This window comes from Scardinius erythrophthalmus, assembly GCF_964197995.2.
Source record: "Scardinius erythrophthalmus genome assembly, chromosome: 9".
In the NCBI taxonomy this organism is placed as follows: domain Eukaryota; kingdom Metazoa; phylum Chordata; class Actinopteri; order Cypriniformes; family Leuciscidae; genus Scardinius; species Scardinius erythrophthalmus.
Genome location: NC_138229.1, coordinates 27,370,965 through 27,394,903, shown reverse-complemented (window position 1 = coordinate 27,394,903; position 23,939 = coordinate 27,370,965). Strand labels below are relative to the sequence as shown.

Sequence of the window (23,939 nt, the reverse complement as noted above, 5' to 3'; positions counted from 1 at the left end):
CTGTTCTATCTTGAATAACGTGACACTTTCGTAACGAGTTGTTCCCTTAACAGAGATGTAAAGCGCTGTTTCTCTGGCTTTTTCCAAGGCTCATAAAAATTGTGGCTTGGCTTGACACACAGTCTAATTCTAACAAAATCCAAATTTGAAACATCTTTTGCTGTTGCAAATTTTATGGGCCTTACGCGTACACTTCCTCTATTTGAGCAAATGCAGATGAATGAGCAACGTTATTTCAGAGCAAGATCGCCCTGAGTGTAAAGCCAGACGTGATTGGTTGTAGCGAGAACGTGCTACGATTGGCCAGCTCAATGTGACCATTATCTGATTGGCTTGAGTAAACGGTGGGTGGAGTCCACTTAATTTGTGGATTTGTCTGCACATCGACGCTAGAAGTGTTTCAAAATCCACAGATGTGTGAGGGGATTTACAAATGCACAAGAAGCTATTCACAAATGTGTGCAGCGATTTACAAATGTACAGAAAGCAGTTCACAAATAAACTCTGCCAGACAGAGTTGTGTTTGTAAAATTTTGTTATTTGCAAATCTCATTTTATTTATTTGTGAATTTTATAAATGTTTGTGAAACTCTTTACATTTATTTGTGGATCTTAATCTATTTATTTGTGAATTTGATCATTTTTTGTGAATCTCTTTACATTTATTTGTGAATATTAATCTATTTATTTGGAATAATGCAACAATTCTAACCCCATATGAGTTCCATTCCAGTCATTATTTTAAGTGAAATGTCCTTGAATTAGAAAGTCTCATTATTTATGTCCTGTGCTACTCCTCTATCTACCTACTCCGACTTCTTAAGCTTTGTCAAGCTAGCCCAGCGATTAGTGACTGTGCAGTAAATCTCCAGACCTTTGAATCCTTTGTGTAACACCACATCATTACATGAGTATAATAGCCCTTGCACATGGGCAGCTGTCTCATTCAGGGAGAAACACATGTACTCGACTGGAGCCAGTCAGAGTACTCTGCTGCCTGTCAGCACAGTCAATCTTCCTTCCCTCAAAGGACTCACACACACACAGCGGTGATATATAGAGCTGCTATTCACAGGTCAGCTTACACACACTTACCAATGGATGTGTCCAAAAGCTGGGAAATCCTGTCTTTGCTGGCAGTATGAGGCAGAAAGACAACAAGGCACATATGAATTTAATGTTTATGTAACATCCTTGTTCAGATTTTGGTTTCAGATTTCTATCTATCTATCTATCTATCTATCTATCTATCTATCTATCTATCTATCTATCTATCTATCTATCTATCTATCTATCTATCTATCTATCTATCTATCTATCTATCTATCTATCTATCTATCTATCTATCTATCTATCTATCTATCTATCTATCTATCTAAGCCTAGCAACTAGCTTAAACATGTCAACAACACCTAGTAACATGCTAGCAATGTACTAAATGCTAGCTTCATTCCATACAAAATATGCAAGCAAAGCCTAACAAAATGTTAAAACAGGTTAGAAATGCGTTAAAACATGCAAGCAACGTTAGTAACTTGCCAAAACATCTTAGCAATGTGCTAAAACATGCCAGCATTTAGAAACATGCTAAGAAAATGTTAAAACATGCTAGAATCATATTAAGCAGCATGCTAGCTATGCCTAACAGAATGATTGGGTATTCTTTGACAGATTGCATGGATTTAAAACCTTCAAACTTAAAGCTTTTAAAACAATTGGCCAGGCTCTCTCAAGCCAATATTAAAGTTTTTTCCTGACAAACTTTTTAATCTTATTTGTATGGCTGCCTGATTGGATAAGCACATTTCATTTAGCCTACACTTGACCACAAAACATGGTGTGTCTATGCAAAACATTGCGTCATGCAATTGTAAATACCCCCAGCAAACTATTCTGATCCCTTGAATACATTTAGCTTTTCAGTTTTAGAGTTTCATCTGATCAGAAAATAAATACGAATCAGTCTGAAAGGTACAGATTGTATCTTTGAATTTTATTTAAAATTTAAAGGCAGCAGTTAGTAAATTCAATTAAGCGAGTTGAATTTGATTTTACGGAGTCTGCGATCTGTTCTCTTGCTGTTCTTGGAAGTACAATCTAATAGAGCGACTGGGGGATATTACTGAACCATCAATCTTTTGATGTGTGAAGTTACTCCTTGTGTCATCATTTTGTGTCAGAAATCTGCAGAAAGCTAAAGTACAGCCTCTGTCAAGAGCAACGGCAGTCATCTAGCATCTAGCCTCTGTTGGCTTCTGATCTGAATTAGTGATCGGTTCTTTTGAGATTTGATGGAAGCTTGAGAAGAGTCTTTTTTTAGGCGTGCACAATATAGCAGATGCTGATACGCAATAATTTGTTTTATGTTATGGTATGTAACTAATATGATGCCCAAAACTGTAAATCTGTACTAAAACAGCTTTCATGCTACAGGGTTTCACATGCTTTAAAGGAATATTCCAGGCTCACTACAAGTTAAGCTAATTTGACAGCATTTGTGGCGTAATGTTTATTACTGCAAAAAGTAATTTTGACTTGTACGGTATGTAGCAAAAATGGAGGTTTCACTTGCAATGAAATTCAATGCCACCAATATTTGGAGGATTTAACAACAGAAATGTGAAGCTTATAATTTTATGAAAAGCATTTGCATTAATTATGTTAAAAGGATGTATTATTTGAGTCGTTTAAATCATTTTTACGGTCATTTTAGGGTTTGTTGTCGGCAATGAAGTTGTAAAATTGGATATAATTGACAAATAAAAAGTTAGCACTTTTTTTTTCCACACTGAAATCAAGCTTTTTGTTTGTATTGTGGCTTTACTGTTGAGTATTTTAATGGTTACGATTAAGTCCCGTTCACTTCTATAGTAAAGCCTTTTTTTAATGTGATCAACATGATGCCACAAGTTCTGTAAATTCTTGCACTTAACATATTGAACCCGGAATATTTCTTTCTAAATCAGGCTTTAAAACGTAATAATGTACAGTAGACAGATAACAGTGTATGTAACTTGGCATTGGGTTTACTGTTCCTTTAATGAATAAAAACTGTACTGTAAACTGTATATCCTGATCCTACACTCCTATTAACCAAACCATTGAAAAGGCAGAAATGGAAACAAAGTGACCGGCAAAATGGTTGATTGGAACAAAACTCTTTTAACATGGAAGATGTATTTACCACTCTTTGCTGTATCACATCATGTCTGGTTTAGACACGGTCTTAGACTATGATTCGTCCTGTGACAGATTTCATTCGACACATTCGGCAACCTATTGCTCAGAATTCAGAGAAAACGAGGTATTAAAATTGATCTCAAGTCGAATCAAAATTGAATCAGAAAAGTTGTAAGCCATTTTTCTCAGTTCCAGTGATGGCGCGTCTGAGGGTGAAATCCACAGGGCATATGAGCTGATGGGCGAACCTCTTTAGAAACGTCTCTGAGAAGAGATGAGACATGAGAGTGTCTTCCGGCAGGACAGCAGGTGAGGTTGTGCTGGAGGAGCATGAGAGCATGAGGATAATCAAGACACTGGCAGCACAGAGATTAAAATACTGCAAATATTTGACAAGAAATGTATTACAATAAAAGTCACTCAATCTGTGTAGGAGAGTTGGGAAAAAAATCTGAAGTTCATAGTCAGTTCAGCTGCTTGTTGTAGTCATTAGAGCTGAGATACTTTCCGAAAAAAGCAGGTGTGAACAGCGAAAAAGGTCAAAAAGGCAAAAAAAAAAAAAAGAAAAACAGGAAGAGACAGAGAAAAAAAACAGTTCAATTATTTAGCGAGAGAGAGATGTGTTTGCAACAGCAGTTCCTCACGCTGGTTCTCAGGCACCTCTGGCCTGCTGATTCAGCTCTCTGCTCTTTCTTTGTTCATCCTTGAGATCTCTAAAGCACATTAGCACTGGCCAATCGATTGATAATTCTGAGATTGAGAAAATCACTGTGAAGTTATCACAAGCCTAACATCAGACGAGACGGGTTGAAAGGCGCTTTTATTTGTTTACCTGGCCAGTTGTCTGTGACTGCCATATCAGTGACTTTCACATGAAAACTGCCTGCGCTTCTGACTTCTTCCAACAACTTTGCCTTTAAAGTATTGCTGGGTACTGATAGCTGGTTCTAGGGTGTTACGGGTGGTTGCTAGCATTGCTATCTGGTTGCTTGGGCATTGCTAATGTAGCTGGATGCTATGGTGTTGTGGGTGGTTGTAGTGCTTCTTGTGATTGGTTAGTGATTTTTTACTAATTGCTTTCATGTGGGTGGTTGGTAGCACATTGCCCAGTAGCACCTCAATGCAGTACAAAAGATCCGGGGGGAGGAGTCAGATCTCATATAAGGGGTGGAGATTGGTAGGTTTAGGGGTGGGTCTAGGGATCAGGGGGTGGAGTTGGGTAGGTTTAGGTATGTAAGGTGGGAGGAGTTGGATCTGGATCCGACTCCTCCCCCCGGATCTTTTGTACTGCATTGAGGACCATCTCACATTGCCAACTGCTTTCTGTGGTGTTGTGAGTGGTTGCTAGCATTGCTAGCTGGTTTGCTAAAGTGTTGTGGGTGGTTGCTAAAGTACTGCTCATTGATACCCCTTTTCCACCAACAAGAACCGGGTGCTGGTTCAGAGCCAGAGCCAGAGCTGGTTCAGAGTTGGTTCGACTGACGAGCTTACTAAGAACCGGTTTGCCTTTCCACCGGCTAGAGAGCCACAACAGAGCCAGATCTTACGTCACTGTATACGTCTCATGTTGCCCAGCAACCGCTAGTGCGGTAGCGCCAAACACAAACACGGCAGGCTTGTTCGAGATGCATCGGCTTCTCGCAGATCGATCGCCGCATGACATCAAAGCACTGCGATAGCGATCTAAAAGCACAAGGAGTCGTATGCTCTCCAAACACTCCCGCAGCTCCGATCGGTCCTTGCCGCTACGATGCATCTCGAACAAGCCATCAACAATAACGGACGTTGCAATACTATGGATGCTCATGGGTTTGCAAAAATACATCGGAATCCAACACGTTCGTGCAGCTCGCCGTAACTTACATAGACGAATATTATAATCGAGCTGCTATTAGCTCGACTAGCTGCTATTTTAAAAATGGCGGTCACAAGTTTCTATTCGTCTTGTTGGTCACGGTAACCCCGCCCCCAGCCCCTGACGCAAGCGGTTCTTTCTTGGCTCCGTTCTAAACCCTGCAATGATTTGGTGCTACTTAAGAACCAGTTTTACTGGTTCGGAGCTGGTGCTTTGGCGGTGGAAAAACAAAGAACCGATTTGAAACTAGGCTCTGGCTCCGAACCAGCACCAGCTCTGCCTTGGTGGAAAAGGGGTATGAGTGTTGTGGGGGGTTGTTAGGGCGATTTATTAGAAAGCATTGCTAGCTGGTTGCTAGGGTGTTACTAGGTGGTTGCTAGAATGTTGTGGGTTGTTTGTAACATTTTTAGGTGGTTGTTAACATTTTTAGCTAATTGCTAAGACATTAATATGTGTTTTTTAGAATATGTGGTTTCTAGCATTGCTAAGTAGTTGCTTGGATTGCTATCTGGTTGTTAAGGTGTTACTAGGTGGCAGCTGCCAGCCTAACAGTCTGATGCCGGAAGTGGGCGGGGTAAAAGCATCTAAGGGGTGGAGATGGGTAGGTTTAGGGGTGGGTTTAGGGGTCAGGGGGTGGAGATGGGTAGGTTTAGGGGTGGGTTTAGGGGTCAGGGGGTGGAGATGGGTAGGTTTAGGTATGGTATATGTAAGGTGGATATGTATGGTATCCACTTCTGGCATCAGACTGTTAGGCTGGCACTGTCATCCTCACACTGCTGTGACGTATGGTTCTGCGGTTCTGCAGTCAGACCTATCTCCAGTGTTTAGTAGAGCACTGACCCACCTGCTGCTATTGATAATGAGCTCTAATCGGCTTATGTGTTTGAAATCTCTCCTGCCCTTCCCTGTCTATTTACAGAGGAGGTGGGCTTAAGGTTTTACGTTTGGAGGGTGGTGAGATTGACCTCAATCAAACCAGGTTTAGTGTAACCTTGGCATGAGAATGTGGGCCTTTATAAATAGTCTCATAAATGTCTGGATCGTGCATCATTCTCAGGTGCAAGTTAAAGGGTAATTGTATCAATAATGGTCATAATACTTCTCTTTGTACCTCTGTAAATCCTTCATTTGAGCCCGTTTGCTAGGCCTCATTTACGGCTAGGTATGTTAAACGCAAGGATTTTTTCTGTGGGCACTGTTATGTACTGCAAACTTATTTGACTAATGTTTGCGTTTAGCTAATATGCAATAGGGTAAAGTATAGAAAATCAGCTGTGAAGAGATCTTATCTGACAGACATGGACATTTCTACTCCTCACTACCCTATTCTAAACTTAAGGCAGGGTCACAGCCTTGACATTTTGTCCGGCTGCCTGTGGTTTCATCATCAATCAGACCGTGATTAGACTAAATCAAGACTTCTATCCAGGCTGAAACGCACTGAAAATACATTTGATTGTATGTGGTGCATTCATTGATTCTCCTAGATCAAACATTGCCAACCACACAAAACCTCTGTGGTTTTTTGTACGGTATGACTATGAATATATGAATTAAAGGAAGATGGGTTAAGATGTCCAGACTTTTAATGTCAATAAATCTAATCTCAGCACATTTATTTAATGGTTCTGCTATTATTAATCTAAACTTTTATACATTTGTGAGATGTATTGCATCTGAAAAAATTCTTTGTTCATTTATTTTATGTTGGATATGAAATATCATAGTTAGTGGTTTAGTATTTCAGATTAGTTACACCTTTTCAAAAAAGAACAAATATATATTAAAAAGACTCGACTTGACATGAAACGAACCAAACAGTGGTACAGGGGACAAGACAAGAGACTGTGGAAACATGAGGTCAATAAATACACAGAGACTAATGACTTGACAAGACACACCTGTGAACACGATTAAACAATGAACCAATGAGAACAACACATTAAACAAGGAACCACATTACATGATCACATGAGGACAAGGGTATCACATGACAAAGGGGAGCACATGGCAGGATAACATAACTGTGAAAACCACAAAAAAAGACATGAAACATGAACATGAAACAAAACCAAAACTAGAAGTGACAATTCCCTAGGATGCATCATCATTCAGAACACGCTAAATTCGCTGATCATGAGGGTGGCATCTTTCTCTATGAAAGGTCATATTGTACTAATTGAAAACTTGATTGTTTTGTGTGTGTTGTAATGAGAGATGTGTCGAGAGCTTGAACTCCAGTTTTTAAAAAGTTCCACCTTTCAACCGCCATGCTCTTATAGTAATTGCCCAGACACAGCTGTCTCCTCCAAAGAATCACTTTCATCAAACCCTTTGAGAGGCAAGCAAAGTAATCTGTTACCAGCGAGTGAGTTAGACATTTATAATTACTTTCTGCTTTCAACAGTGCAATTTTCTTACTGCAAGTCCATATTCAGCTTCAGCATATGACAAGCAAATAATACTTTTATGAGTTCTGAAGAAGATCTTTCAGTGCAATATCCAGACACAACTTGCTTACTAAGAGTATGTTTATGTGTTTGTTCTGCAATACACACAAATGAGGAATAAAATAAGACAAATGAAAGATTAGAAGTTCTGTGTAGAATATTTGAAAGCTGGATAAGTTGTAAATCCAAAATTTCAAGCAGTTAAAGAGCGAGTGGTAAGCATGGTTGATTATGAGCAGAATAATAATACAATTGAGGACCATATATAATCTCTAAATTGTAGTGGTGGTGGTGGTGGGTGGTGGGGGTCACAGTGTGAATGAATGTATTAAAAGAACAAAGCTGTGGAGGTGGTATTATTCACAGGAGAGAAGCAATCAGAGATTATATTGTGCTCTCTGGCTGATACTTTTCTAGTATTTCTAGTATTTATTTGAAAAATTTTGTTAATTTTAATTTTCTGTCTTAAAAAAGAAATTATTTATGCTTGTGTAATGGGGGTGTATTATTTAGAATAATAATAGAAAGATTTTGCTATATTTTGTCATATTGATGGTGGTTTTTTAATTTGTTTTTTTTTTTGCAAATAGTTTTGCCTTAGTCATCATCATTATATAGTCATTGGTGTTTTCTTAGGTGGAAGTCGGACCTTGTTTATTTACATTAACTTAGTCAGTGTAACAGAAAATGTTTCAAATCTCTTAGTCCGATCATAAGTTAACTTTTATTTTGAAATTATAGGACAGAAATAATAAAATATTTTAAAAACTTAGAACCTAGGGTTCTATGTAGAACCCCATTAAACCTTTTTTTTTCTTAGAGTGTATAATCTTGTCAAGGTACAACTCACTGCTCCCACTGTAATTGTAAAAAAAAACTGTAAGCATTAGAAAGAATTTATTGATTTCACACTAAATATTTGTATAGTGCATATTAAAGTACTTTCAAGGCTGGATAATTTCTTTGCTCCGCATCATTTCATCTCAGCTGTAATAAGGCACTTGATGTGATTAACACAGCACATTGTCTCTGTCTTTCTTTCTCTCGCTGTTCTTGTACAGTTGCCCTTCTTCTGTATTGTGCAGGTCACTGTCGACCTTGTCAAAGATTTGCATGTACGACACCATCTCTACAGTATTTGATGTGCAGTAGCAGTACGTGACCTTGCTGTAGGCTACTCAATGTTATCAGCTCACGTTTGAAAGATGTGCCTAAACTCAACATCCTATCGACTGTTTTGGTCAATATTCAGTATGTGGAATTGCATATGTAAGGGATAATGCCCAGTCAGCCAGTCAACGTGTCTTCATCTATTCTTTTTCATCCAGCTCTTTGTCAGTTCCTTGTTGTTCTGAGCAAAAATTCACTGAGTGAAAAAGGGTTAAAATAATGTTAGGTCTTAATCTGAGGAATGTTACTTTTTATATAAAAATGGGGGAAATCTTGTAGTGAAATAAGTTATTAAAGTGCCCCTATTATTCTATTTTAAAGGTTAAAATTTTGTTTACATACGAACAATAACAATGGTATTGGTTTTATTGTATCATTTTAATGCTGCCTTCACGTGCTATGGAAAAGATGATATTTTCCACTTGTGAACTGGTATTTACCAGTGTGTTGTGTTCAAGTGCTTTTGTTGTCGTAATGTAGTACCCGCAAGGTCTGTGTTAGTAGAGTATCTTTTTTATCTTTACAAAAAATAACAAAAAATAACAAAACAAAAAAAAAACGTAAATGTGGTGCTTTCTGATGATTAAAACATAATTAAGAATTAAAAAAAATACATGACATAAGATGATTACATATGAACCAAGGAAATTGCGGCTAAGTTGAAAATTGAGTGTTAACGCATTATATTACAATCGTTAATGACACAACATTGTATAGGCTACAAAAACTATCCGCTAACAGTATTCACGACTCTTGCGTTGCTCTCCGCCATTTTGAAAAGGTCAAAGGTTATCTCATCTCGGCAACTCGTGCATCAAAATATTCTATGAGTTGCCCAGTGGAAAATACCACACGAGGGGGTGTTCATGTGCATTTTCCATGTCGGCTTTTGGTATTTACCATAATTACCATAGCACGTGAAGGCACCATGAGTCCTCATCCTTTTGAAGTGCATGCAAAGTGAAATTGCTTTCGCAGCGCAGAAAACAGCGTCTTCTCGACATGTCAAATACACAAACCAAACTCATCCAGTCTCAGCTACAACTAGTGTTTGAGGGCCGGTCAAAGTAGATGTTGTTTTCTGGCAGCCAATAGGCTGGCATTGTGCAAATTTGTTACAAACCTAGGTAGGTTCTGGTAGGATTGGGCCTAAGACTGGAATTACTGACGACTCGTTTCTGGCGGTTCATAATCTGTTCTTTCTTTGGGAGACAATAACTTTATTTGTCATGCACATCTTTGAAACTTTGCAGACCTTTTACATTCACAGACAGCTATATTACACACTGCAAGAAAGGTAATATGTGAATTTGCTCAATATTCATGTAAAGTGCCTTGTATTGTGCAACAGGCAAAGTTTTTCATTCAGGTTTTCATTAAATTGACTATGTAAGATTAATCTTTGCGATAGCATTTCATTCACAAGTTTATGGGAAATACGACATAAGATCATTTAATGAGATGAGACTGCATTTTATTGTCTTTTCTCTTCCAGAGGCTGCACAGATGTGCTGTGCTGTGTGCTCTTCGTCATTGTCATCCTCGGCTACATTGCACTGGGCACTGTGGGTAAGTGCTGCATCTGCTTTGTAGGAACTTACTGTAATCTTTTATTTTGTGAGATAAACAGAGTATCATAACAGACCCACCATGTAAGCAAATAAATGTTCCATGATAACAGGTGCAATATATAATGATTATTTAAAAAATAGACAATCGATAAAGATTTCTTTTTATGTTGTAAGCTTATTTAGCATCTATGACTGAATGCCAATAAGGGCTTATTTCCTGTGACACAGGTTGAATAATTAATCATTATTGATTGATGGCAGCTGATCTTGTTTTGTTAAAAAAAAAAAAACTGTGCAGTTGTGTTGTAAATGTTAGTTACAAGTTTACGAAGGGCTACATGAATACGTGTTTTTTTTTTCAGATTATGTATGTTTAGGAAGCTACTTTGAAATTGTTGTTGCTCATTATATAAATGACAGTCTAACTACCTTTTTAACTTGTAGTTACAGTAAATGAATAAATAAAGTATAACTGTAAGTATAAAGTATAAAAATAAGTTATAACTGATAAATAAAGTATTAATTGGAAACAGAGCCGTGTTTATTCAGCACAAAAATTTGAATTTTAGATATGTAATAGTTAATACTAAATACAACTAATTAAACTAGTTATAGAAGCAAGTCACTTGATGAACAGTTTTTCTGTTTTGTTCTGTTGTCCTTTTTGACTTCCCAACACTACATTTGAGAGAGCATGATTTGTTATTCCCTCACCTGGCTATAAATATTTCACAATGTGAAATAAATAAAAAAATCACAGTGTGGCATTTCCCATGTAATGGTTGTAAAGGTCATGCCACACCACTTCTTATGGGAAAGAAACTGCTTGTTACTTGAAAAGCTACATTGTTTTGGTCATTTATGTTACTAGTTAGTATCTATCTCCCCAAATCTTAATGAAGGTAGAGCTGCTCTATACAGTCAGTGTGATGGTTTTAATGACTTTCTCTTATCCAGTGATTAAAATACTGATCTGCAGGGCCAGAAACAAACACGAGAACCTTTGATCAGATGAGGCGCCTTCCTCTAATTCTGAACCACTGGTTCTCAAGAGAAAAACAAGCTTTAACAAGAACCCAATAGACTGCAGATGAATCAACATCCAACATATAAGGATGCCAAAGTGGGTGTTCGGTACATAAAAGACTGAAAAAGAGATAGAAAGAGAAGGAGAGAGAGAGAGCGTCTCTCTTACTGAGGAATATTTTTTTGAGAATGAAGAGCAAAGTCTGTGCATTCCTTGTCAGCTCCTCTGATGTAAGATCATACATGAATATTTTATGATGTTCAACTCCACCAGGAGCTCCTCCACAGTTTTCCCTCCACTTCAAAGCGTGGCTAAAGTTAACGCTAATGCTAATACTACTCTATGCTCTTCTTACTGTGGAGAAGCTGATGCAAGAAGAATTGCCACAGGGATGGCTTTGTTCTAGATACTGTTTATTTCAAGGACAAAAATACCTTGGGTCTGAATTCGGAAATGCCAGAATTTCGTCACATCGAATGATTTTGATCTTCATTCACATTAGCACGGTGTGGGATCATCCTTGGAGATTTGCTGATATCAAGCACATTATTGTACTGGACATCCAGGCCTTGGTGCTGATGGCCACGCTGACACACACATGCCCTCACAGCAAATTCTGATCGCGTTTCAGGTGCATAATTGATAAGCGAGGCAGGGGCACGGAGAGCCCTTGTTTGAAAACCCCTCATACATAGATGCCCGCTAGTTTCACAGCGTGATGTTCCCGCTGGAAGAGGAAATGAGTCACTTTGAAGGGTTGCTGTAGATGTAGGGCGCAGCTCCACCAGAGATGAGATAAGTACAGTGGCAAGACTTTTAAATGAGGCCATACTGTTTCTCCAAGCTTTGTTTGACTGTGATACGGCTGACAACGTTTTTTATATTGTATACAATACAACTAGTTGAAACTAGTTTTGTTTTTATGTTTGTTTTTTGAGAGATACATTTTAGGATATGTGTAACGATCACCAGTGAGAGTGCCCGGGATAACCATCAGAGGGCACTCCAACCCGGACAATCACCACACATCCACATACTCCATTCCCCATAATCCTTTGCCCAGAATATCATCCATTATCACATTCACCTGTGTCTCATTATCCTGTTTAGCTCACTGTTAGTCTCTGCAAAGTCTTGTTAGTTGTACGTGTAAAGGCCCTTTCACACCGGATGCGTAACGAAAAAGCGAAACGAAAAAGCGAATAGTTCGTGTGCGAATAGTTCGCATCAAAACCATTCACATCAGCCGCGACGCGAATTTGCGACGTCTGTGACGTTCAGAGAGCTTCAACATTCCAAAACTTTCGCGCGAATCGCGCTGACAGCTGAGAAAACATGGACACATCATCATCATCATCATCATCATCATCCAGTCATAGTCATAGCATCCAGTGAAGACGAGCTTTTCATTTTATTTAAAAGACAGAAAAGAAGGTTTTGGGTGCACCCAATCTTAAAGAACAGAAAGTCTGAAGGGGAGTATGCTTATGTGCAGTTTTTTTTTGCGTCTTCAACAGTGCGTTTTGTAATGTAACTACACATTACATGTAACACACGAAGTAAGTTAAAAATCATTCGACTAGAAATATCACACAAAGAATGTATAGTATAGCCTACTAAAAGCAGCCCTAAATAGTCTCACTGCATTTTGTTACGTGTTCAAGGTAAACACGGTCTCTGTCTCTATCTTTGACGATAATAGTGTTAGCTTTCTATCCCAAATGTAGTTTGGCCTGCTAGCCTACACAGCACAGGACTATCACACAACACACTCACAGTCGTGATAACCGGTTGGTTGGCAATGCTACGCCACACATTGTCTTTCAAATCGTTGTCCTTGTAGTATGTGAATTGGCTGAAGCCTATTCTGTCGCCGCAAAAGTAAAAAAAAAATCGACATCGAAGCGAAAAAAATAAAAGTCGTTTTTTCGCCTCAGCACATTCGCGTTCGGTGTGGAAGCGCTCATTACACAAACAGCTGATCAAAAAATAAACCCATCGCGCGAATTATTCGTGCGTCAAAATCGCGTCCAGTGTGAAAGGGCCTTAACACTGCATTTCTGAGCTTTTCCACTGTTTTCCAAGTTCCTGGTTTTTGACCTCTTACCTGTTTTTGCCTTGTGGATTACCATTTCAATATAACTGCATTTGGATCCTCAACCTTCTTGTCTCGGAGCAGTTTGTGACAATATGAAAAGTTTGAGATCACTAATAAAACTTTATTAAACAAGTCAAAAATCACAAATGGAGCAATGGTCAGGAGTTATTGTTTAGTAGTTTGTTTTGTTCTGTTTTTTTTTGTGTGTTTCTTTTGTTGTTGTTTTTGTTTTGCTTTTGTGTTTCTTTTGTTGATTTTTGTTTTCTTTTGTTTTTGCATTCTGAATTTGGTTTGATTTGTGTTTTTTTGTGTTTCTTTTGTTGTTGTTTTTGTTTTGCTTTTGTGCTTCTTTTGTTGTTGTTTTCTTTTGTTAATTTTTGTTTTCTTTTGTTTTTGTGTTCTGAATTTGGTTTGATTTGTGTTTTTTGTTTCTTTTGTTGTTGTTTTTTTTTGCTTTTGTGTTTCTTTTGTTTTTGTTTTTGTTTTGCTTTTGTGCTTCTTTTGTTGTTGTTTTCTTTTGTTAATTTTTGTTTTCTTTTGTTTTTGTGTTCTGAATTTGGTTTGATTTGTGTTTTTCTGTGTTTTCTTCTGGCTTTGTTTTGTGTTTTTATTTTTTGAGAGATACATTTTAGGCTCCACCAATGGAAGCTTGTTTCCGCCACAGAATAAAACCTTTTAAAAGATAAATGTGACTTTTTATCTCACAATTGCGAGTTTACTTGGCGATAATCAGCAGTTATTGTTTAGTTGTTTGTTTTTTTCTGTTTGTTTTTTTTGTGTTTCTTTTTTTTTTTTTTTTTTTTTGTCTTCTGAATATGTTTTGATTTGTGTGGTTTTTTTCTGTGTGTTTTTTAAAGAGCGATTTTAGGCTCCACCAGATATGAGATAAGTACAGTGGCGTGAGTTTTCACTGTTTCTCCAAACACGGCTATGAACAATGCCACAGTAGACAAGCCAAGCCGCACCTGCATTGAATGTGAATGCCTTACATCCTGACTCACAATCTGCAAAGTTCTCCATCACTCAGATGATCCCTCCATGAACAGCATAGCACAGTGGTTTAGCCTCATTTTGCGGGGTCTGTGCAGACACTAATGGGAAGCAATAATGCTATGACTTCATATTGCCCCTGGCAGAAGAATGATGTCACCCCTATAAGAGCTGCCCTCCCCCTCCCAAAAAAAGACCACTCAAATCTCCCTCTGCTACTGGCAAAAGATGAAATCACCTATGACATCATCCTCTAGACACAGTGTCTCGTGACTGCTATAGTCTATGAGTGCAGAAACCGATGTTGCTCATTGTGGTTACTGCATCTTAATGTATATTGGCGTATAAAGAGCTTCACTTTGAAATATTCATTTTGCGTGACGTATTTTTTGCAAAACTTTGCTGCTCGTATTTTTTGCATGCATGTACTGGCACTTTTTTAAGGTCAAAGTTGTCACAGCAGCTTAATTCTAGCATTAAAGCGAGGCATTGTGGTGTGAATCTCATTTCACAGCTCTGTGAAATACAGCTCTAATAGCCTTTGCTCAGCAGGTTACTTCTCATGGAGCTGTAGCATGCAGAGTTTTTAAGTTGTTTTTCAGTTTCATTCAGAACAATTTTCAGATGACAGAAATCATTTTGCCTTGTGAGCAGAGAAATAGCATCTTTAGTACCTTATATAGCAGCCTGTAGAATGTGGATGGCCATTACTTCAACAGATGTCTCTGAATGAACATTTTATAATAAAAGAAAATGTAAAAAAATTGTGTGTGTGAGTTGATTGTTGAAAAAGTAACTTAGAGAATGACCGCAAGGGCTGAGAGGGGCATTTGAGCTGTTTTGGGGCTTTTATTTCCCTGGTGAAAATTCAATATTTCATTATACTCTATGATCCCTGTAAAGATCATTTGGGATTTTTTTTCCTCTTTAATTAATTCATTTAATTATGTCTCCTCTTTGTTGTAGCATGGATTCATGGGGACCCAAGGAAAGTCATTTACCCAACGGACAGCGCGGGTCAGTTCTGTGGACAGAAGGGCACACCAAATGCGTAAGTGCCAGAAACACCACCAGCCAATCATAAGCTTGGGTGGGAGGGGCCAAAATACACCCCATCCAATTAAAACATGTTTCACCAACCATGTAATTAGAATATTCTGATTATTACACATAACTGTACCTTCCATTTCCATTCATGTATTTATTTATTATGCCCAAAAGCACAACATTAATCCTTAAGCCTTCTAAAATTTACATCACATGCTTTTGTGCCGAATTCCCTTTTGTGATGTTTTGTGTTGATTGGCAGCACATAACCTTGGGGAAAATAAAGAAATGCTCATTAGAGGAGCTGGGACTCGCTGATAAGAGTGTTTGTTATGTACAGCCGTAGTGTGAGAGATGTTTACTCGGCGGTGGATTGGAAGCATTTGGATCTGTGCAGTTCATAATTAGGAGATGTGATGCCCTCAGTGGCTTATGGGATTATGGGTATAGTGGGAATCTGACACAAGCCCTTAATACTTTTCCTTGCCCAGACAAAATGATTGGATACTGAGTTGTTATCTGTATATCAAAAGAATTATCTCAGCATTTCATTTATTCATTAGGCTGGAGGACACTGATTATTTAGTGTTGAATCAGGGTTATATGTTGAGATTTACAAAGCAACACTGAGAGGAGTTTTATTACCGTGTGATAAGCACTGCAACTGAATGTTTGGAGTGGAAAGCTGCTTAAAACATTGATTTCACCCCCATAGACACAGCCGAATAGCTCCACTGACACCTACTGGCAAAATACTGCCATTTTCACACTATAATTCATTTTCCTTCGTAGAAAGAAAGCCATATTATTCTACTTCAACATACTGAAATGTGCCAGTCCTGCTGTCCTGATAAACCTCCAGTGCCCTACTACTCAGGTAATACACTTGTTCATCACTAATACTGTCATTATATTGCTAATTTTGCCCCCGCTGAACTGATTTATTTTGTCTAAATAACCTAAACTGTTTCTAGATGTGTGTTTCCAAGTGCCCAGATCGATTTGCAACGTACACAGATATGCAGCTCCATTATAGATTCAACAAGAGCCACTGGGATTATTATAAACAGTTCTGCAAGCCAGGCTTCAATAACCCCAAAAAGGTAAATCACACGGACATGCTGAAGAGTTGCTATGAACTCAATAAATGCACAATGCTAATTCGATTTAACAAACTGAAAAAGAGCTCAATAAAATTCTGTTGATGTTAACTGTTTAATAGCTATCTATCCCTTCTGTGTGTTTTCAGAAGACGCTGTGACAAATTTAAAAGGCTATAAAACTTTCAAGAAATTTTATAGTGTATCAAATTGAGCTAATAGAGACCTTTGAGAAGAGATCTCCGCTGCAGTACATGTCCCAGACTGTACTTGCATTTGAGAAGAGACCAAAGTCTGCAAAAGTTGGATGTTTTAATTAGGGCTGTCAAAAGATTAATCGCGATTAATCGCATCCAAAATAAAAGTTTGTGTTTAAATAATATATGTGTGTGTACTGTGTATAATTAAATTTGTATATATAAATACACACATGCTTGTATATATTTAAGAAAAATGTGTAATTTATATATAAAAAGATTATATTTATATATAATATAAATTATATATAAATATATACAGGATATGTATGCAAATATTTCTTAAATATATACATGCATGTGTGTGTATTTATATATACAAAATAATTATACAGAGTACACACACATATATTATGTAAACACAAACTTTTATTTTGGATGCGATTAATTGTGATTAATCTTTTGACAGCCCTAGTTTTAATATGAACTTGAAAACTGTTCATCAAATCCCTCCCAAACTGATTTCTCTGATCTATATTATTCATGTTCATTTTATAGCTGTGTGTATTCTGTGTCAAAAGATGTCTTTTTTCATTTCTAGAAGTATCTTAGAAATATTTTCTATTGATGTTTCTATTGTGCTGCTTAATATTTGTATAGAAACTTTTTCAGGATTCTTTGATGAATAGAAGGTAAAAAGAACGGCATTTATTTTAAACCATTGTGACATTATAAAAGTCTTTACTGTTTGGATCAATTTAGTGCATTCTTGCTGAATTAAAGTATGTATTTCTTTAATGTATTACTTAAACTTTTAAACAATAATGTATATATTTCCAGTTATAAAACGGTTAGTTCCAATCCTTGATTCTGATTGGTCAATAGAATCGACGCAATAGACGCGAAGCGGAGCGAACCGTTGGGTGAAGCGGTCACAGCCGTGTTTTATCGTGAATAAAACACGCCTATGACCGCTTCACTCAACGGTTCGCTCCGCTTCGCGTCATGCCTAACAACAGCCTCCTTCAGTCGTGACTTATTCACGATACAGCACAGCCTCTTGTACCTTATTGCTTACATATCCATTATACTTTACAAGTGCAACTTCTGAGCAATAAATGTTCCTCCGGGTGTCTTTATGAATTAATTTAGACTAGGACAACCCTTTGGAAGAGGTTTTATATTTTGAGACCACTGCCTTAGCATCTGTTTAGTTCTGTTTTCCAGAAGGGAGTGAGTTGTTTTCTGACAGGCTCTTTCAGGGCTTTTAAGACATCATTCTCAAGAGCCATTTTGGCTGCTGGAGGATTGTTTTTCTGTATGAGTATGTAGTGAACTTTATCTTAAAGAATGTTATGCTCCAGCTGATGTCAGACGGATGGTTTTGCACTGGTTACTATGTCTTATCTTCTAATGTTCATACCCATAATGGATGTAAATGGGTCCTCGGAATAGCGAGGAGTCATTTATCAAATAACTGACTTGCTAACATTGATAGAGTTGTATGCTGTCATACAGTGGAGTTGTTTAAGGAAAGCTCTTTTTTTATTGCAGTCTGTGACACAAGTGCTGCGAGATGAGGACTGTCCATCAATGATAGTGCCAAGCCGACCATGTAAGCGCTGTTTGTGTGTGTGTGTGTGTGTGTGTGTGTGTGTCCTGGTAAACCCTACGTTATGGGGACAAAATGTCCCCACAAGGATGGCAATATCCAAAATCCTTGTCCTTGTTGTGAAATTTTTTGGTCCCCATGAGGAAATGGGGAAATAGTGTATAAATCACACCAAGTGATGTTTTTTTTTTTTTTGGTAAAAATGCTGAAATTTTTCTGTAATAGGTAGGGTTAGGGGTAGATTTAGGGTTAGGGCATAGAATATACAGTTTGTTCAGTATAAATATCTTTGTCTATGGATCTATGGTATGCCCCCATTTTGATAACAAAGTAAATGGTTGGGTCAAGCTCCCTTTTGAGTGGAACTCAATGCTGTGTAATGGCGTTCACGCTATAGGGGGAATGCTCCCACGTGAGCTGATGTCTGAGGCATGTCTAAATATCTGATTGGCTGAATGTATGGACATCGTGACTTAGCGTAGCGCATCTGAAATGGCAACTTTTTGTAACATGGTGTGGACAACATGAGGTGAACCCAGTTAACTGACTGAGTTAACGGTCCATTGCTGGAGTTCCTTCAAGAACGTATCTACATCCACTGTAAAGGTCTTTGTAGTTTGGTATTTCCGCTAGCCACATGCCTTTGGACCGAGCCTCAGTTGGGAGGCATCCCCTGGTGTCACGATTCTGCTGGTCGCAAGATCCCTCTTGGCAAGATACATAGCATTGGTCCTAGGAACCTTAACGAAAGCCGCTTTTGAGCCCTTGGAGTCGGTCTTCGAGAAAACGCTGACTCAAATGGCTCTGCTATTAGCATTAACATTATTTAAGAGAGTAGGAGACCTAGCATCGTGGGTTGCATTGGATTACAGATGCTTTGACCCTCTCCTATGTGGTATGCAGAATGGCTTCACCATAGGGATCTCGACTCACTCCCCTTGGAGTGTAGTGTCTTCCTAAGCTTTTTTCGAGGGGTGTACCTTTACAGGGTGTTTGTGATGCAGCAGGCTGGTCCTGTTCACACACAATCATCAGGTTCATTAGTTTGGACACAGATTCAACCCAAGGGCCAGCTGGATAAATATAGCCATCATGTTAAGACAATAACTACGTTTACATGTGCACCAATAATGCGATTAATAATCAGAGTAAGATGTTACATGACACGAGCAGAACTCTTCACTCCATTTTACATGCAATTTTTACTATTCTGATTATTTGCTAATAAGTGTGGTAATACCACGCTCAGATAGGCATTTAGCATGTTACCGGACGTTACATTTTTATGGACGTAGGCTACTGAATATTTTTTGGCGCCGTGATACTCGATACACTGCCATCACGTTCTTCGCGCCGTCTGGATGAAGATACAGAGCAGAGACTGTGCAGCGAGTTGTTTTGACAACAAGTTTAGTGATTTGGAGAAGAGAAAACTTCAGAATAATGTCACAGAGTTCATTCATGAAGTTGTGTGAACAACACAGGGCATTCGGTAGAACCCAGCACGTGCACTTTGGTCAGAGCCGTAATAATGAGAGTAAGGTGTTTACATGGCTGTTTATTGTAATTAAAATCAACGTACTCCACATAGTTTAATGTGAATATGGTTACTACGATTAAGAGCTTAATCGCATTAATTTGACAGAAGTATTGCGTTTACGTGAGGTAAAGTTTAATTGCATTATTGCCAAAATGTCATTATAATCGCATGTAAACACACTCAATGTCTAAAGATCTAGTACGACCCAATAGCAGATAGTCAAGGGGCAGTCAGTCTTACTTTTCAGTATCCAATTAGGCCAATTTACATTTTTATGTAACTGACTTAAAAAAAGTTATGAACAGTCTTAAAGAAAATAAAATGATGACTAACTTTTATACAACCGGCCCCAGGATCCTGTATCCTTCAGGGTTGACCCAAGTCCAGTCTGTGCTCAATGAGCATCTGAGCCTATATAAAGCCTTGTGGGTAGGCTCAGTTGCCTTGAGCTTGGTGGCATTGGAATTGATGTTCCCATCGCGTCAACGCCAAACACAGTGTCGAGTTCCACTCAAAAGAGAACGTCTCAGGTTACGTATGTAACCCAGTTCCCTGAGAAGGGAACAAGATGTTGCCAAACCCCGGTTATGCCCGTGTGTCTTCTTCAGACAAATTGAATCTGTCCACATGCAATTCTGGCATCTCTTTATGGACAATATCTACTTCACGACATCCATACATTCAGCCTATCAGACTGGCGCATTTAGCGGAAGCGTTCCCCCCATAGCGTCAACACCATGACGCAGTGTCGATTTCCCCTCTCAGGGAAGCAGGTTACGTACGTAACCTGAGACATTTTGCCTACATTTTTGTAATCATGAGGGGAAAAGGTAAACTGCGTAATAAGCACACATACTCTTGTTTTCATTGCTTTTTTGTCAGTATATTTCAGTACAGTTGTGGTCAGAATTATTGAGACCCCTGGTAAATATGATCAAAGATTGCTGTAAAAAATAAATCTGCATTGTTTATCCTTTTGATCTTTCATAAAAAAAAAAAAAAAAACTCTAACCTTTCATTGAAGTAAAATAATTGAAAGTGAGGGGGAAATCACATTAGGAAATAAATGCTTTTCTCCAAAACATGTTGGCCATAATTATTGGCACCTTTTTATTAAACACTTTTTGCAACCTTCTTTTGCCAAGATAACAGCTCTGAGTTTTCTCCTATAATGCCTGAAGAGTTTGGAGAACACATGACAAGAGATCAGAGACTATTTCTCCATACAGAATCTCTCCAGATCCTTCAGATCCACAAGTTCATGTTGGTGCTTCTCCTCTTCAGTTCACTCCACTCATCAGGTCAGGGGACTGGGACGGTCATGACAGAAGCTTCATTTGTGCTCCCTAACACATTTTTGTGTCGATTTTGATGTTTGTTTTGGATTGTTTGGATCCAACCATGGGCCTTTATAAGATTTCTAGCAAAGGCCGTCAGGGTTTAGTCGTGTCTGACAACTGAATATGCTGGAGTTTGTTTTTGAATGAGCGGATTTTTCTTGAAACCCTCCCAAACAACATGTGGTTATGGGTTTTTTTTTCTTTTTTCGGCTTTCTCCATCTGTGATCCTCAGAGAGTCTTTGGCCACTCAAACTTTCCTGCTCGCCGTGCATTAGGACGATATATACACATGTCCTCTTCCAGGCAGATTTGTAACATCTTTAGTTGACTGGAACTCCTTAATTATTGCCCTGATGGTGGAAATGGGAATTTGCAATGCTTTATCCATTTTCTTACTGCCACTTTCTATTTTGTGAAGCTCAACAATCTTTTGCTGCACATCAGAACTATATTCTTTGGTTTTACTCATTGTGATGGATGATTAATAGAATTTGGCCTTTGTGTTTCCTCATATTTATACTGTGAAACAGGAAGTCATAGCTAGACAATTGCATGTTCCTAGTGTGCTAAAAATCAACATTCGAAATTTTCGAAAATTGCCATTTTTTGAATGAAAGATCAAAAGGATAAACAATGCAGATTTATTTTTACAGCCATCTTTGATCATATTTACCGGGGCTGCCAATAATTCTGACCACAACTGTAAGTGAGTGGCAGGTTATATTTTAGATAATATGGGCTAATTTACATCAGAAATGAGTAGCTGTTTACTTAGGTTGTTTTGATTTTGAGCATCATTATTATTATTCTTATAGCGGTTGATTATTCTTTTTTTCCTCACTTACATGAAAGTTTTACAGCGCTGCTTCCCAGACTTCATCACCAGAAATGGCACCCTAACAGTAGCTAACAAAACCGCTTTCAAAGATGCACTGGACACAGCCAGAAGTGTGACTGAACTTAGAGATGCAGCCAAGTATGTATATAATCTTCTCTATTTAATGAGACAAAATGCTCTAGAAGTAGTTGATTCAGTTTATGTGGTAAAAGCTTCTTTTTGACAAACTCTGAGCCCTTTATTATCTAATGTATTATTTATGACTTGTGCTTATAAATACATATTTTCCCTGCAGTGGTATTACAAGTATCCATGAGGCCAAAGAGGTGGGAATGAAGATTGTGCAGGATTATGCCAGATGTTGGTACTGGATAGTGATGTAAGCAGGCAATCATCTCAGCATCATTTCCATAAATAATGATTTTTTATTTTTGGTTGAACTGTGCCTTTAATGTGGTGCATATAAATTATAATTAAAAACCAATGAATGAGTTATTGTTATTTGTAATTATATTTAAAATGTGTGTATTGCAGTATAGAAATGCTATATCTCTGTGCTCATGAGTTTCTCAATGTGACAGAGGGCTGGTCATAGCGCTGGTCATCAGTCTGATCTTCATCTTGCTGCTGCGATTCACCGCAGGCTTCCTCCTCTGGTTCATCATCATCGCTGTTATCCTGCTCGTGGCCTACGGTCAGTATTTATAGTATATATGTCAAAAAAAAAATTATGATTTTTGAAAGAAATTAATAATTTTATTCATAGGCCTATTATATTATTAAATTTATCACAAGTGACACTCAAGACATTTATAATGTTACAAAAAAATCTATTTCAAATAGCTGCTGTTCTTTTGAACTTTCTATTCATCAAAGAATCAAATAAATATATATAAATATCATGTTTTCCACAAAAATATTAAGCAGAAATTGATTTCAACATTGATAATAATAAGAAATGTTTCTTGAGCACCAAATCAGCGTATTAGAGTGATTTCTGAAGGATCATGTGACACTAAGCACACTAATGAAAGTAATGTCATTGGGGTAAAATGTGTCAACAAACATCCAAAGAAGGAGGCAAAAACAGCCAGCATAACATGGTTTATAGTTTACCAAGACAGGGCTCCAGACTGCAACCTTTTTTCCTGCAAGTGCAAATAAAACTTTGTTAGAGTTTGCACTAGTGAGACCACCACTTTGCCCAACGGCCCCAACCGATAAGAGCTGCCATTTCTGTTGCATATGAGAAACTTAAAACGGTAAACGAAAACAAAAGTGTAATGAAAGTGGGCTACTCATTTAAGCAGAGCAGAACAGTTTTTCAGCTCTGACCAACAATAGACAGCTCAGCGCGAGCTCAGAGACTAACACTTTTATTTAAACTTTTATTTCAAAATAAAAGACATGGAATTACCTCTGTAACCAGTAGATGGCAGCAGAGGAACACTTATTGACTTATCAGCCATTTCCAATCCCACATTTTTTTTCACACCTTTTGCTTTAATTTATATTTAGACGTTATAAAATCACTATATTATATTAATATCAGATCAAGTAAAAAAAAAAAAAATCGTCTCAAGTATGCTCTGAAGTATGAAGTAGGAAAAATAAATCACAAAATCTTATGAAAAACAAAAATTAATTACACAGAAAGCAAGTAAAGAGCGCTCCTTTTATAATCTCTGTAGCTCTCAAATGTTAGTCTAGAGCCCTGCAAGTCATAATGACCACAAATACTGTTTAATGACTTGGCGTATTTAACATCACCATCACTTGTGCCAACTGTGTTAACTCTGGCAGCGTTTCTATTGTGTAACTCAACCGCAGCTCTGAACATAAATTAACATGATTTCTGGATTACTACAGTGAGTATTTTCCTTTATAACAGCAATAAATTATGAAATGGATATCAGATGTTGA

At 37.9% G+C, this 23,939-nt stretch overlaps 1 protein-coding gene across 1 annotated transcript in view; it reads left to right on the top strand.

Annotated features, from left to right (window-relative positions):
• Positions 1–3,454: 3,454 nt before the first annotated feature.
• slc44a5a (solute carrier family 44 member 5a) overlaps positions 3,455–23,939 on the top strand; it is a gene marked incomplete at its 5' end in the record, with an annotated part of 31,181 nt that continues 10,696 nt past the window's right edge. Inside the window, 9 exons of the mRNA XM_081373796.1 lie at positions 3,455–3,489; positions 10,151–10,224; positions 15,308–15,392; positions 16,181–16,265; positions 16,363–16,491; positions 18,240–18,300; positions 22,031–22,154; positions 22,312–22,395; positions 22,598–22,710. Of these exons, the coding sequence (XP_081229922.1) occupies positions 3,455–3,489; positions 10,151–10,224; positions 15,308–15,392; positions 16,181–16,265; positions 16,363–16,491; positions 18,240–18,300; positions 22,031–22,154; positions 22,312–22,395; positions 22,598–22,710 (790 nt within the window). The remainder of the gene's footprint in view (positions 3,490–10,150; positions 10,225–15,307; positions 15,393–16,180; positions 16,266–16,362; positions 16,492–18,239; positions 18,301–22,030; positions 22,155–22,311; positions 22,396–22,597; positions 22,711–23,939) is intronic.